The sequence below is a fragment of the Adiantum capillus-veneris genome, chromosome 29 (assembly GCF_014529385.1).
Source record: "Adiantum capillus-veneris isolate H3 chromosome 29, ASM1452938v2, whole genome shotgun sequence".
NCBI lineage: Eukaryota > Viridiplantae > Streptophyta > Polypodiopsida > Polypodiales > Pteridaceae > Adiantum > Adiantum capillus-veneris.
The window spans coordinates 134,822,699-134,838,555 of NC_140959.1; the positions used below are offsets into that span (position 1 = coordinate 134,822,699).

A 15,857-nucleotide genomic window follows, 5' to 3' on the forward strand; every position below is an offset into this window, starting at 1 on the left:
AACCACCCAAACATAATTCGATATCTACGAAATGGTTGGTGCGCTCCGGATTGCATTTGGAGGAGACGATGGCCAAAGTTTGGGAGATTGTTTATGCATGGTAATGTAGACACCACAAATTTGGTGGAGCGATTGTGGCAATACATAAAATATACACTTTTGGAGGCACGCATTAACCGATCGGTCTTGGAATTGATACATTCTCTAGTTGGAGATTCCAGGACAGGAAATAGGATGGGTGGTACTTTGCTAAGGTTTTTTAAGAAAAAACAAGAAATCGGTACTATTTCATGTGTTGTTTTTAAAATTGCTACTTTTACATGCTTCTCTCAATGTCTCATTTTCTGGTGTATTGATTTTATACACTTTATATGCAGCTGATGCAGGGTGATATGGAGTTACTGGATCCTCAAAGAAGCACACAACAAAGTTAAAAGAAGGATAATTGCTTATGAAGAGGTTTCAAGATGACCCAACAAGCCTACAAGTAATTGATGAATTGACGTTGCAATTTAGAATAAAGAGCTCAAATAGTGCCAACCAGTGGTATTATGTTAATTTGCAAGTAAATTATTGTGATTTTCCAAACTAGAGCTCGGAATGTAAGCATCTATATGGAACCCGCTTGATAGTTATGAATCACTTTCCCCATTTGACTGACATAATCCCAATAGTAGACAATGCCCATGACATGAAGAGGGATTTCAATGAAGATGCAGCATGCAACACTCCACAACCGTTGGAAGAGGTGTTAACCATGATGGAATAAATAAGAACTTCTATGGTGTCCATCCAAGAAGACCTCCCGAAGAAAAGCAACAAAGAGATGGATATTATTTTGCACGAACTTCAATCCATCAGGGACACTCTCGGATCATTGGCATGCCCAAAGAAAATCAAAATGCCAGAACGAGGCCATGTTCATCAAATTCAAGCACATGTGATGCATACTCGACTTGGCCATGGCACAAAAGTTGTTCATGACCACAATAATGTCATGACACCCCCAAATCCTCGACACCAGACAGACATTTTACGAAAAAAACATCAACGTGGTCATCATCGCGTGTGCTTCAATGGGAGCCCAAGAATTTGGTGTCCCCATTGTTGTTCAAAAACTCTGTTGGTTAGCCCCTCGGTGATTACTTGTCACACATGCCATGCATTATTGCCATTGACAAAAAGGCATTGTCACAACCTCGCTGAATCATGTATTTTGGGAAAAGAGGCCCACGTTTGTGATGGACCCTCTAGTTTTTTTTGTACTATTGTTTCATGTATTTATCCAGATGAAGAAGATGATGAGCGTACCTTAGCTCTATGCAAGAGAGAAACAGAGGAGACAATCAGAGTATGTGCCTCTAGCACAAGGATCTTGCTTGTATTCAGGGATCATATACCTTCACAAAGGTCGTTCATTTAGCCATACAGATGCTACATTGATACTTAACTTGAATTTTGATGTGTCTCTTATATTTAGTACTCTTTAAGTTATTTAGTGTGGAAAGTGCACACAGGTAATCTAGGGTACCCTAGATTACTTCACTAACCAGAGAGCAATCTTTTGATGTGTGGAAAGTGCACACAGGTAATCTAGGGTACCCTAGATTACTTCACTAACCAGAGAGCAACCTTTTCATGTGTGGAAAGTGCCCACAGGTAAACTAGGGTACCCTAGATTACTTCCCATAAGTAATCTAGAGTACACTATATTACTAGACTAACCAGAGAGCAAGTCCTTCTGGTGTGGGGAGTACCCTAGATTACTTCCCAATAGTAATCTAGGATACCCTTGATTACATCACTACCCCTTTTGGGTGCCATAGATAGTGTTAGGTTGCATGTCAAAAGAAATACTTGGTGCCCTGTATTACTTTCCACAGGTAATCTAGGGTACCCTAGATTACTTCACTGACCAAAGAGCAACCTTTTTGTGTGCGGAAAGTGCACACAGGTAATCTAGGGTACCCTAGATTACTTCCTTTAGGTAATCTAGGATACCCTAGATTACTTCCAATAAGTAATCTAAGGTACCCTAGTTTATTTTCAATAAGTAAACTAGGGTACCCTAGTTTACCTGTGGATAGTGCCCACATCAATAATTAATCTAGGGTACCCTAGTTTATTTTCAATAAGTAAACTAGGATACCCTAGTTTACCTGTGGATAGTGCCCACAGGTAAACTAGGGTACCCTAGATTACTTCACTAACCAGAGAGGAACCTTTTCATGTGTGGAAAGTGCCCACAGGTAAACTAGGGTACCCTAGTTTACTTCCAATAAGTAATCTAGGGCACCCTAGTTTATTTTCAATAAGTAAACTAGGGTACCCTAGTCTACTTGTGGATAGAGCCCACAGGTAAACTAGGGTACCCTAATTTACTTATTGAACCAGAGAGTAACCTTTTCATGTGTGGAAAGTGCCCACAGGTAAACTAGGGTACCATAGATTACTTCCAATAAGTAATCTAGGGTACCCTAGTTTACTTGTGGAAAGTGCCCACAGGTAAACTAGGGTACCCTAGATTACTTCACTAACCAGAGAGTAACCTTTTTATGTGTGGAAAGTGCCCACAGGTATACTAGGGTTCCCTAGATTACTTCCCATAAGTAATATAGGGTACACTATATTACTTGACTAACCAGAGAGCAAGTCCTTTTGGTGTGGGGAGTACCCTAGATTACTTCCCACTAGTAATCGGGGATACCCAAGATTACTTCACTACCCCTTTTGGGCGCCTTAGATAATGTTAGATTGCCTATCAAAAGAAATCCTTGGCACCTTAGATTACTTCCCACCAATACCCTAGATTACTTTAAATAAGTAATCTAGGGTAGCCTAGTTGACATCCAATAAGTAATCTAGGTTACCCTAGATTACTTATCAAAACAGCAATCAACCTCTATTTTGTGTTTTTGGTCTCGACAGGTAATCTAGGGTACCCTAGATTACTTCTCATAAGTAATCTAGGGTACCCTAGATTACTTCAAAAACCAGAAATCATACCCTTTTCTGTGGTTTTGGTACCTACAACTAATTTAGGGTACCCTTGGTCACTTCAAAAACCAACAAAGAAATCCATATTTTGTGCCTTTAGTACCAATAGGTAGCCTAAATTACTTCGCTAACAAGATAACAAATTATATGTCAAGTAGATTACGGTGTCAAATAGATTTGGATGTCAAAGATTGTGGTCATGGATTAGTATTTTCCGCGTGCGATTTTAGTTAGTGTTTCTTCACTCCAATTTTGGTGTATAGAAGCTCCAATACTTTGTGAGAGTGCGAGGTAAATTGTGATGGGAGCTTTGCTACATTTAGAGCCACTTGGAGTGTGAACCACTCAAGCATACTTTGCTACGTACACATGATAACAAGAGTAGACTTTGTATCTATTAACTTTTTTTGCTCTCACAAAGCAACATTAACACCAAGAGCCATATCAAGCATCAACCCCAAAGTAATTGCATTTGACACTAATGCAACATTAACACCAAAGCAAGCAAAATTTTCCAAACAATGTTTAAGCAATAGACACGTATTGGCATACCTTAACAAAAAATCTTGGGCAAATACCAAGAATTGATTCAAATTAAACCCATATGTCCTTACATATACCAAATCAAAACTAAGAAAAACTACCACCGTCATAAGTGGCAAAGAAGTTTTCTTGGTGTACACATGACAAACTTGCACAAAAAATAGATATCCCGGATCTTGGCTAAGTCAGTCTCCCTTTGCTACTCCATGCACAAGACACTTTATCCATTCACCAAGACGTTCCTTTAGACTTTCCACATCACCATGAGAGAACCAATCTCTGGATAGCTATTCAATTGCAACATGCAAAAAGAGAAAAGGGTGAAAGCATGTTAACTTGTCGCGCTTTTTGTGCTAGTTAGCAGTTTCAAGTTAGCACATCTTTAAAAAGTTGGGCGCCCGGTAAATTTTTTACAAATAATATCAAAATTTGTTGGAGGTTGTACATTTGGATTCCTTGTTTCAAGTGCTTGATATTGATATATCATATGTCATAGATCTTGGAGATGTAGCTCAAGTTATTGTACTAGTTAGCATATGTCAAAATTGTGCTAGTTAGCATTGTTCGGGACATGAAAAAGCATGAATATAGGTTAACATTCTTTCACCCAAAAACAAGTTACGACTCGAAACACACCAACATTGTAATTTGCAATATATGTAAATGGTTTAAAAACACATACCCATTTTCGTGGTTTCTTTTGCATAAGTGCGCCTTCGATAAACTTTGACATCACAGTCATTGTGTAATACCCACAATCTGTATCATTAGGTTGTTTTGGCATCTAAGACCAAAAGTACACTTCAATATTTAAGACAAACCCAACTCATCGTCGAAATCTTTGATAATTTGACTCAAACTAACATGGTGCATACCTCGATGGAATCGTAGTAGCAAAGATGCTCTGGATCTTCTAGCTCCGCCTTGAGATCAGGATGGGAACAAAATCAAGAGAAATGTTGCAAAACCCTAACAATAAATACATAAACAAGCTTCACTAAAGTATATCAAAAAAGTTATAAAATGTCTCACTATAAAAGCACACTACCTCAAAAACTCTTGGAAGAACTTTGTCATTAGGCCCATACTCATGGAATCAAAAAAGAGAATCGATGATTGGTTTGGACTTAACCCACTCAGACGTCGGATATGTGCATTGTAAAACACAAAGAGAGTCCAATGGGATCTACAAAAGCTCCAATTAGCACTTGTAGTCCAAAACATACTCATGAGATAAAAATGGTACTCCCTAGTTGATAAAAATGGTACTCCCTAGTAGCTGAAATAAAATACATACTCATGAACAATGGGAAAGAAGGAGAGCATAGTAGTTCCAAGATCCTTTCTTCCAAAATAATTAGTGAATCTCTTGGCATTGGCCTTTGAATTTTTCAATGCAAAGGCATACCAGAAACTATCAAGAAAGTGAATCTGCTCCAAGATTTCAGGAGCAAGAGTATTCTCCTTCCACCTTGCATACATTCACGGATTGTGAACCTTAATATAGAACTACAAACACTTGCATAATACACAATTGCACAACGAATTTATACTCACATTAAATACAGATTCATTAAATTGCTAGAAGCTTCACTTTGCAAGAGATCACCCACATTCTCCATGGGGTAGTCCACATTAAGACCAAACCTTTTTGAATGAATGTGACAAACTAACCCCTCTTGTAAGCTACACAAAAAAATTTACGCTTATTCATGGCTTGTCTTTTTGAGTAAGAACACAAAATCTATGCATGAAAGATGTACCTGTCAACGACCGCATCAACAGGTTCATCGCTTGATCTTTTATAGTTGATCTTTTGGGGACCCACATCGATGAAGATTGCTCTTGAGGTGCTACTATCCGGAGACGTGATGTTTATGGGAGAGTGTATCACATTTGACGCTCCTAAGTTAGGATTCATGACAAAAAGTCATTAAATCATAGCTCTCTAATAGAAGTCGACATCAACAAGAGCAAAACATTTAAACTAACCTGACGCATTTGATCGGTACCCTTAGGAGTAGAGGACCCCCTCCTAGTTCTCAACTTACGAGGAGCGTTTGGGTCTCCAACCTCTCCACTCTCATGATTTGGGTCCTAAGGTGGAAGACCATATTACGCATATGGTCACAAAATATAACACCACGCATGTAATAATGCAAAAAGCGAAAGACTCACAGGAGTTTCATTCACATGCATATCTTTGTTTTTTTCGACAATCTCATTGGCATGCCCTTTGCTCAGCGCTCTCATCTATGACACGCAAATGGAGTTATCTATTGCCTAACCATAGAAATATTTACAGTAAAGACAATGCAAGCGTACATACCGAAGCCTTGTAGCCATGCTTCATCTTGTCTCTCATCAAAGAAACGCGGTGTGGCATGCCATATTCCCATCGCTTCATCTCAGCTTCCATGTAGCCCTGGAACCATGTTTCATAAGAGAGGTCCTCTTTGTCCTACACTTTGTCCCAGCAAAGAGAAGCTCTTTCCTCAAGATCCTTTGTGTGTTTTTTGCGAGAATTCTTCACTCTAACCTCAATATCGTTGAAACCCTTCTCACATTGTCGTAAGACCCATTGAGGGGCATTGATTGGCCTACAAAAAATCTTTAAAAATATTAGGCCACCCCCCTAAACATTTTGGAATGTCCACATGGATACCATGTACAAATTGAAGGTGCTGCACCATATCCATTCACTTTTCAAAGGCTCGGACATGTCTTTGAAGCGCGAGAGTAACGTATAACCTTGCTATCTCGATCGCGCTTCACCTCAATGTATGGCTCATTCACCTACAAGAGCGATGAGAGATAGCTAAGTAGCAAGATAAGAGAGATAACTAGAGAAGCCCCATCCGTTCCCCTCAATCCATTGGTTGTACCTATTGCGGATGGTGTGCCTCAATCGCCCAATCGGATTGTCGCTCTCCAACCTCAGCACCATCCTCTTTCCCGGCTAAGTTTTCATCTTCATACGGCTTCCTTGTCTCACACCCCTTCCCGCGCTCGACACCTTGCTGCTCCTCTTTATCGACTAAAAAGCCCGCCTCATCGAGCTTTACTTGCTCGGCACCCTGTTGCTGCTCCTCTTTCTCGACTAAAAAACCTGCCTCATCAAGCTTTACTTGCTTGGCACCTTGTTGCTGCTCCTCTCTCTCGACTAAAAAACCTGCCTCATCGAGCTTTACTTGCTCGGCACCCTGTTGCTGCTCCTCTTTCTCGACTAAAAAACCCTCCTCATCAAGCTTTAATTGCTTGGTACCTTGTTGCTGCTCCTCTTTCTCGACTAAAAAACCCGCCTCATCGAGCTTTACTTGCTCGACATCCTCAGGATGCTCCAAAACCTCCCTATCCCCACTCACATGGGAATCCCCCATTCAATGGCCTTTGAGGCCCTTCGCAGCGCTCGCGGAAATACCTGCTGCACGCAAAAACCAGTACCTACGGGGACCAACAGAAAGTGACAGGCTCGTTTACAGAGACCCGATTTTTGAGTTTTTAAGCCTTTGAATTTACTTTTTAGCGCCAGCGAAATCGACGGCCCTGTGCCCTCCATGCCACCCCTAATAAACACCGCCCTCGATCCCACCCTGAGGCGCCCGTGCCACTTAGTCCTGAGGCACGCCGAGGAAGTGTGCATGTGGTGTAGACGTGGAGGGGCAAAGAGAGCATGCACATTGAAAAAAGAGAGAGAGTGCGACAAGAGGCGCAGCGTTGACAGCGTTGCGCCTGCAAAACGAGACAAAGACGGGAGAAAGAGAGAGTATGCCAATGTGTGTGTGTGTGGGTAAATAACAAGAGTTCGCATGTGTGGGCAGTCCAGACAAAGGCGAGAGAGAGAGAGAGAGAGAGAGTATGCCGGCGTGCGTGCGTGAGGGTAAATGACAAGGAGGGGGAGGGAGGTTGTTCACACTAGATAGAGAGTAAGGGGGATGAGAGAGAGTGAGAGGGAAGGTGTTAATATGTTAATAATCGCGCTTTTAGAGAGAGGGGGTGAGGAGGAGAGAGAAATTTATTGAGAGAGTATGTTGAGGTGTGTTCACGCGAAACGAGACGAGCGCGGACGGAAGCATAGGAAGAAACAAAGAAGATTATTCTAGCGTCATAGGAAACTATCCCAAGAGATCGTAAAGATCTATCCGTACAGGGATTTTATGCGCCGCAAGGCACAAGCATCGAGCTTGAAACCGGCCTTTTTTATTATTACTAGTAAAACGGCGCCGCCTTCGGCGGTGGCATGTCCCCTCTTTACCCCCGTTGCACTCGCCACCAACTTACTCCTAAAAGCCTCCCAAATTGGATTTTGCTACTCTGTAGGGATTTATAGCTCCCAGAAACCCTTCTCCTATAAATAATATCCCCACACAGAGAAAGATTTTGTGCACTGGCCGCCGTGCACCTTGGTTTTCGTGCGACATAAAGGAAGAAGGCCATCCCAACAACGGCAACCCCCCCCCGGACCTCCTTGGCAGTCCTCTCTCTCTCTCTCTCTCTCTCTCTCTCTCTCTCTCTCATAACTTCTTCATCCGAACTCCGATTTGGGTGATCTATAGCCTCAATCGAAGAGCACAAAGTCCTCTACGCATTGATGTAAAGATAGAAATTTTCAGAGTGATGGAAGGCGTTTCTATAGCAGCATTTTCGAAGTGAACAGGTTCAACAAAATTTATTCTCATCTCCTATTTTACATACAATGTCTTCCGACACTCGCAAGGGTTCTTCTTCTTCAACAAGGTCCACAACCATTGTGGAAAATGATCCAAAATCTCCTAAGTGTGGAGATAGCAACACAACCACCCAACCAACGACATCGGAAACCATGATCATGGCGTACTTGGTATCATTGCAAGAGACCGTAAACAAACAAGGCGAAGACCTACGAGCACTTGCAATGGAGAATGGCACACTAAGGGTACCTGTGGTTGAGAATGAGAATCTCAAGAGGACACTTGAGATGCAAACAACACGTTTGATGCAACTTGAAGAGGAAGTCAAGGAATGTAAACGCTCTCTTGTGGACTTGAATGCTTTGAAGGAGCGGATGAGCAAAGTAGAGCATGACCATGTATTGAAAGAGGAGAAATTTGACACTATGAGCCGAGATGTATGCGACATGAAAAATGTATGCACAAACAAGTCTTGGGCTGATGTATGTGGTAGCAATGTGGTTTCTAATTCCTCACTCATGCAAGCTATGGTTCAAACAAAGAATGTTGAGAATGTGGATGTGGAGGAGTTGAAGGAACGGGAGCGACGTTCCAAGAACATTGTTATTCGTCGAATTCCCGAAGAGAAGTTAGAGACACCTCCTTCTCTTGCCATTGTTATTGAAGATTTCTTCAAAACCCACTTTGGCATGTCTGGAGTTATGGTCTATGGAGCACATAGAGTGGGGAAGCAAGGAGCTCCTCGCTCGGGAGAACGGCCAATTGTATGCACCATGCCGGATGAGACCAAGCGAAAGATTATCCTTGATAATAGTTGGATCTATTTGAGGGATACAAAATGTTTTGTATGTGAAGATCGCACTATCAAGCAACAAAATATGCGTCGCAAGGCATATGAGGAAAAGAATAATAAAAACAAGGAGATCTCTCATGAAGGAATGTGCCCAAGGAGGAGGCAAGTCTCTCAAGCAAATAGGGATGCGTGACCTATGAGACCGAGTTACAATTGAAAATATGCTTTTGGAATTATAATGGATACCCATGGAATGCGGGGGTTGGCATTGATGAACTAACAAGCAAAGCCGATGTTGTACTTCTTGTTGAAACTTGGGAGCATGATACACAAAGGATTAACGGCTTGGAGGATTACAATGTACACTCATTGATGTGGTCAAAGAATCTCAAGCAACGAAGAGGACAAGGAGGGTTAGCATGTATGGTTAAGAAAGGATTGGAAGATTTTGTATCAATTGTGAAAGATGACAAGTACAAACGTTATGTATGGCTAAAAATTATGACACCAAAAAGAGCACCCATTTTTGTAGCCGGTTGCTACATTCCTCATCATGATTCTCCCTTTTATGCTTGCATGGATAGAGATCAACCATTTTCTGATTTGGAAGAGGACATTGCTTATTTCAAAGGTGAAGGTGATGTTATTGTATTTGGGGATATGAATGCTCGCACAAAAACATTGCAACATGATACTCAACAATTTGATATGCCATAGATTTCAAGGGAGTTGGAGGAGGTTCACTTGTATGATCGTACTTCAATGGATGAGAAAGAGCCGGATCACTATGGAAAGTTACTTTTACACATGTGTAATAGCACGGGTATGCTCATTGCCAATGGTGTATCTTTGTGGAGTGGAACCAATGGATTTACATGTAGGAGACATAATGGGGATAGTGTGATTGACTATGTGCTACTCTCTGAAGCCATCATGTATCGCATAAAGAGTTTTATGTTTGGTCAATGGACCCCGGAATCCAACCATCGCACCTTATGTATTGACCTTTCATGTGGAGAAGCAACTAAGCATGATAATCTCAGCCAAAGGAAAGAGAAGTTATCACTATATATGGATTTCAAACGGGCACCAATGTACATTGAAATGGTTGAGCAAAAATTATGGATGACAAAGCTTTAATGTGATGCACCATTGGAAACTAAATGGGAAGCTTTCAAGAAAGCTATTTGTTCTTGTGTGGAAGAATGCTTTGCCATAAAGCATCTCCATGGTATCAACAAAGATAGATCACGCAAAAGGTGGTTTGATAAAGAATGTCAAGATGCTCGAAAGTCCTTGATAAAGCTTGATGCAACTATGGACAAAGACAACTATCAAAGTCATTTTCATACATACAAGGCATTGATTCAAAAGAAGAGAAGAAGATGGGAAGTAAAGCAACAAGAATTTCAAGTCCAAGAAAAGACACATGCATGTGGAAGATTTTGGAGAAACTTGAGAGGCAAGCGGGTTAAGAATTTTGGTAACTTGAGTCTAGTGGATATGTACACACATTGTAGGCAATTATATGAGCAAGAAAATACTGAAATAATGCCATTTTATGGTTCACTCCCATGTATACCGTCTTTTTTTACTATTGAGGATGTATGCGGTGGGCTTGAAAAGTTGGCCACTCGCAAAGCGGGAGATCTTCAAGGTATCAAGCCGGAGATGATCAAATGGACGGGAGATTTTACCCATGAGTGTATGTGTGATATGTTCAACCTTGCACTTCAACATGATATGCCTTATGATTGGAGTACTAATTGGGTTAAGCCTTTGCATAAAGGAGGGGATGTTAAGAATGTAAGCAACTACCGGACTATAATGATTGGGTCTCTTATGGAAAAGTTGTTTCGGTGCATAATGGAGATGAAATTGAGTGATTGGGCTGAAGATAATGACAAGCGTACAAAAGGACAAGCGGGTTTTCGTCGATGCCATAGCACCATTGATCATCTTGTCACTCTTCGTGTTCTCATGGAGGAAAGTCGGTTGAAAGGCAAGCAATTGTATTGTTGTTTTGTGGACTTTAAGAAAGCCTTTGATATGATTCCACGTAACAATTTGTGGAGAAGGATGGAAGAACTCCAAGTGCCAAGTGAGTTTATGCTTGCGGTTTCTCGAATCTATGAGAAGGTGATTTGTCAATTGCGCATGGGAAGAGAAATTTCAGAAATTTTTGTAAGCACTATTGGGGTTAAACAAGGATGTCCATTGTCACCAACTCTCTTTGGTCTATGCATCGATCAATTGGAACAAATGGTACTTGACTTTATGCAAGAATAAGGCATTGAAGAGGTCACTATTTGCAATGCGGTAATCATGCTTTTGTTGTATGCGGATGATGTAGTGCTTCTAGCACACACTTTAGAAGATGCACAAAAGCTTATGGTTGTCCTTGAGAACTTTTGCTTGCATAGTGGGCTGATTGTAAATGAATCCAAAACAAAGGTTATGCTTGTGAAAACCAACCATAAGGAGAAGCCATGCATTGTGTACAACAACGAGACACTTGAAGTTGTTGAGAGCTTTAAGTACCTTGGCCTTGAGGTTCCATCCAATCACAAGTGGCATGAATGTGCTATGCATCGTTTGGAAGCGGGAAAGAGAGCATATTATGCATTTGAGAACATGTGTAATGCGGAAAACATCAAGTGTTGGGTTCTCAAGAAGTATCTTTTTGATGCATTGGTGACACCGGTTCTTCTTTATGGAGTTGAAGTGTGGGGCGGGAGCATCTCAAAGTCTACTTGGAAAGAGTTTGAGAATGTCCAAAAGCGTTTTCTTACAAACTTTCTCCAAGTTAAGACACAAACACCATATATGCTCCTACTTCTTGAGTCGGGATCTCTTCCAATTGAGGTTATGGGCATGGAAAGGGTTGTGGAGTACATGATAAAGATGCGTCAAAACCCCTCACATCGACTTCCTACAATTGCATGGGAAGCAAGCAAAAAAGTTCAAAAGACGCATAAAAGCAAGATCTTGAGCACCGGATGGATGCAAGACATAAAGAAGTGGTTTGGGAGATGGGATGCATTACACTTGCTACATGATGCTTCAATTGACTCTCAAGTGAATGAAGCTTTTCTACAACGCCAATGTATTACGGCTTGGGAGAAATCCGGTGGGTCACGCTTCATACATTACACCACCTATATTGCCCCCAACTACAAAACCATGTTCTTCGCTGAGAGAGGAAACCGTACTCACACTTACATGCTTGAGCCTATTCCCTTGTCCGCGATACGCACTATCGCAGCAATTCGGCTTAGCTCCCATTTCCTTCGATGCGAGATAGGGCGTTGGGGCAATGGAGAAGAGTCAAGTCGATTGTGCACATTATGCTCATTGCAAGTTCGAGAGTCTGAGTACCACACACTACTAGAGTGCTCAGCTTTTGATCACATCCGAACTTGCTTCTCTCACATTTTCAGCCATAACTTAGACCTACACACTTTCCTCTCCCAGCCAAAGTGTGGGCTCTCCATTGCGACTCTCATCACTACAATTTTGGAGCATCGAGAGTCACTCATCAGCCATACACATACTACATCACATGTAACTTTGGTCCCATAGGTCATATTTGACCTCCGAGGACGATAATAAAATCTATCTATCTATCTATCTAATCTATCTATCTCTCTCTCTCTCTCTCTCTGAAAGCCGGAGATGCCTTGCTTCCTTGGTATGCTAGCAAGTGCCCCTTCAACTCTATCCACCTAAGTGCAATGCAGTGCTTTGTCAGCGAGAGAGAGAGAGAGAGCATGCAGGCTTCTGTAGGCGACCCTTGATGCTGTATATGTTGAGGCTAAGCTATGAACACTTTCATAACCTCTCTTGCTGATTGTAAGCACTCGACATCAGCTCGTCCCAATAAATTCAGGGTGTGTGTGGTAATTGAAGCTGGGTCATTGACAGTTGGCTACTCCAAGCAGCCTACAAAAGTCTTCTAACGCGTGCAGCCTCACAGGCCACCATGGTCCATCTTCTCCCGAGTCTCGACCAGTGTTCGGGAAAAATCATTTTTCCAAACATACAAAATTCCTTTGCTTGAATTTTCCAAGAGGAAATTTTAGAAGATTAGGCTACTTTTTTCAGGTTTTTACACTATTTTCCTCTATTATGGAGTGGAATTTCTCCTTTTCCCCTTGCCCCAACATTTTGGAAATTGAAAACGGCACAATATTAAGCCGAGACACATTTTCCCTGGCAGGAGACTGCAGTCCATCTCTCGTTTATCCGTTCCTTGCCATAGGTATTACCTGTGTGTGCGTGTGTGCAGGAGAGAGAGAGAGAGAGAGAGAGAGAGAGAGAGAGAGAGAGAGAGAGAGAGAGAGAGAGAGAGAGAGAGAGAGAGAGAGAGAGTTCCTAAGCAATTCTTGGCTCAAGGGTGCTCACTGCTCCTCATTGAAAAGAGGTGTGAGCTAACAAAGTTTTAAGGCCGATATGGTAGTGGCAAGGAAGGTAGTTAATGAGTGTACGCACTCCACATCAGCTTGCTGCAATAAATTCAGGGTGTGTGTGGTAATTGAAGCTGGGCCGTTGACGGTTGGCTACTCCAAGAAGCCTATGAAAGTCCATTAAGGCGCGCAGCCTCACAAGCCACCATGGTCCATCTTCTCCCTGCTCCTGACCAAACATACAAAATTCCTTTCCTTGAATTCGCCAAGAGAAAATTTTAGAAATTATGGGGCGGAATTTTTCTCTATTATGAGGCGGAATTTCTCCTTTTCCCCTTGCCGTGAACCGGCATTTTGGAAATTGAAAACGGCACGATATTAAGTTGAGACACATTTTCCTTGAACACTGGTCCGACTCCCGACACATCTGTGTGTGTGTGTGTGTGTGTGTGTGTGTGTGTATCACGCAGGCCTGAGTAGCCGAGGACACATCTCTCTCTTTCTCTCTCTCTATATCACTCAGGTCTGAGTAGCTGGGGACGGCAGATAACACCGCCCGTAATCCCACCAGCTGTCAGAACAGCACCGATAGCGGGAGGCGACAGTAACAGTGCTCTCTCTCTCTCTCTCTCTCTCTCTCTCTCTCTCTCTCTCTCTCTCTCTCTCTCTCACGCCTGTGCACAGAGCTCACGTGCCCGAAGCATTGCCAGATGATTGAGCTCACGACACGTGTACGAGGGGGGGGGATTCCCTCCCCCATTATCCTTAGTATAGATACCCCTCTAAATTGTGGAAATCCCCAAAATACCCCTCAAATTTAAAAATTTCCCAGAATACCCTTGTATCTATTTTGGTTAAATTGTTCAAGATTTTCTAATCTTTATTCTTTTTTGACAATTGAGATTCGTTTTTTGAGTGCTTCGCATGTAATTTTTCATAGATTACCTCACAAAAAAGGGCAATTATGTCTAAAAGTAATTAAGGAAAATATCTCCAAACCCCACTCTCTCAGAATTTATTTGATATAACATTTTTATTCATTTCTCTCTCTCTCTCTCTCTCTCTCTCTCTCTCTCTCTCTCTCTCTCTGGGAACAGGCGGCAAGGCCGTTGCATATAACATTTCATTTCATTTTTCCCTCTCTCTTGCTTCTCTCTCTCTCTCTCTCTCTCTCTCTCTCTCTCTCTCTCTCTCTCTCTCTCTCTCTCTCTCTCTCTCTCTCTCTCTGGGAACACAGGCGGCCAGGCCGTTTTATCTCTCTCTCTCTCTCTCTCTCTCTCTCTCTCTCTCTCTCTCTCTCTCTCTCTCTCACCTGCTGCCAAGGCCGCTTCTCTCTCTCTCTCTCTCTCTCTCTCTCTCTCTCTCTCTCTCTCTCTCTCTCTCTCTCTCTCTCTCTCTTTCACCATGCAACCGAAGCGGAGGGAACAGAGGCCGCAGGATTCTCCTCGTGACGTGTCGCAAGGATGGGGGACTGGTTGGGCACGTGCATAAGTGGAGGTCAAGGGGGGCCTCCAAAGTTGCTATTGATAGCTTCCGGGCCCGTGTGTAGCGCGAAGGCCGCCTCTCTCTCTCTCTCTCGCTCTGTGTGTGTGTGTGTGTGTGTGTGTGTGTGTGTGTGTGTGTCCACCGCTGTGTGCATGCAGTCCTCTCGTTGATCGCACGAATGCAGTACACACCATCGAGGATGGCCGGATCAAGGAGGTAGCACCATGTGGCAGCCGGAAACCCCTCGCCTTTCATCTATAGTATAGTGCTTTGGCAGCGAGAGAGAGAGAGCATGCATGCTTCTATAGGCGACCCTTGCTGCTCTATATATCGAGGCAAAGCTATAAACACTTTCATAACCTCTCTTGCTGATTGTACGTACTCGACATTAGCTAGTTGCAATAAATTCAGTGTGTGTGTGGTAATTGAACCTGGGTCGTTGACAGTTGGCTACTCCAAGCAGCCTACGAAACTCCTTCAAGGCGTGCAGCCTCACAGGCCACCATGGTCCATCTTCTCCCGAGTCCCGACCAGTGTTCGGGAAAAATCATTTTTCCAAACATACAAAATTCCTTTGCTTGAATTTTCCAAGAGGAAATTTTAGAAGATTAGGCTACTTTTTTCAGGATTTTACACTATTTTCCTCTATTACGGAGCGGAATTTCTCCTTTTCCCCTTGCTCCAGCATTTTGGAAATTGAAAATGGCATAATATTAAGCCGAGACACATTTTCCCTAGCAGGAGGCTGCAGTCCATCTCTCATTTATCCGTTCCTTGCCACATGTATTAGCTCTGTGTGTGTGTGTGTGTGTGTGTGTGTGAGAGAGAGAGAGAGAGAGAGAGAGAGTTCCTGAGCGATTCCTGGCTCAAGGGTGCTCACTGCTCCTCATTGAAAAGAGGTGTGAGCTGACAAAGTTTTGAAGCCGATATGGTAGTGGCAAGGAAGGTAGTTAATGATTGTAC

The 15,857-nt window shown here is 42.5% G+C and overlaps 1 protein-coding gene and 1 pseudogene across 1 annotated transcript; one reads left to right on the plus strand and one right to left on the minus strand.

Annotated features, from left to right (window-relative positions):
- LOC147419951 (DEAD-box ATP-dependent RNA helicase 20-like) overlaps nucleotides 1-15,857 on the plus strand; it is a 237,328-nt pseudogene that overhangs the window by 85,815 nt on the left and 135,656 nt on the right.
- Nucleotides 6,426-6,920, minus strand: LOC147419952 (uncharacterized). Its single transcript, XM_086505522.1, has one exon. It carries the CDS (start codon nucleotides 6,918-6,920, stop codon nucleotides 6,426-6,428), a length of 495 nt encoding a protein of 164 aa, XP_086361648.1.

Bases quoted from the DNA above. Each gene is read 5' to 3' on its own strand.
- LOC147419952 (XM_086505522.1), bottom strand. From the start codon at position 6,920: ATGGGGGATTCCCATGTGAGTGGGGATAGGGAGGTTTTGGAGCATCCT.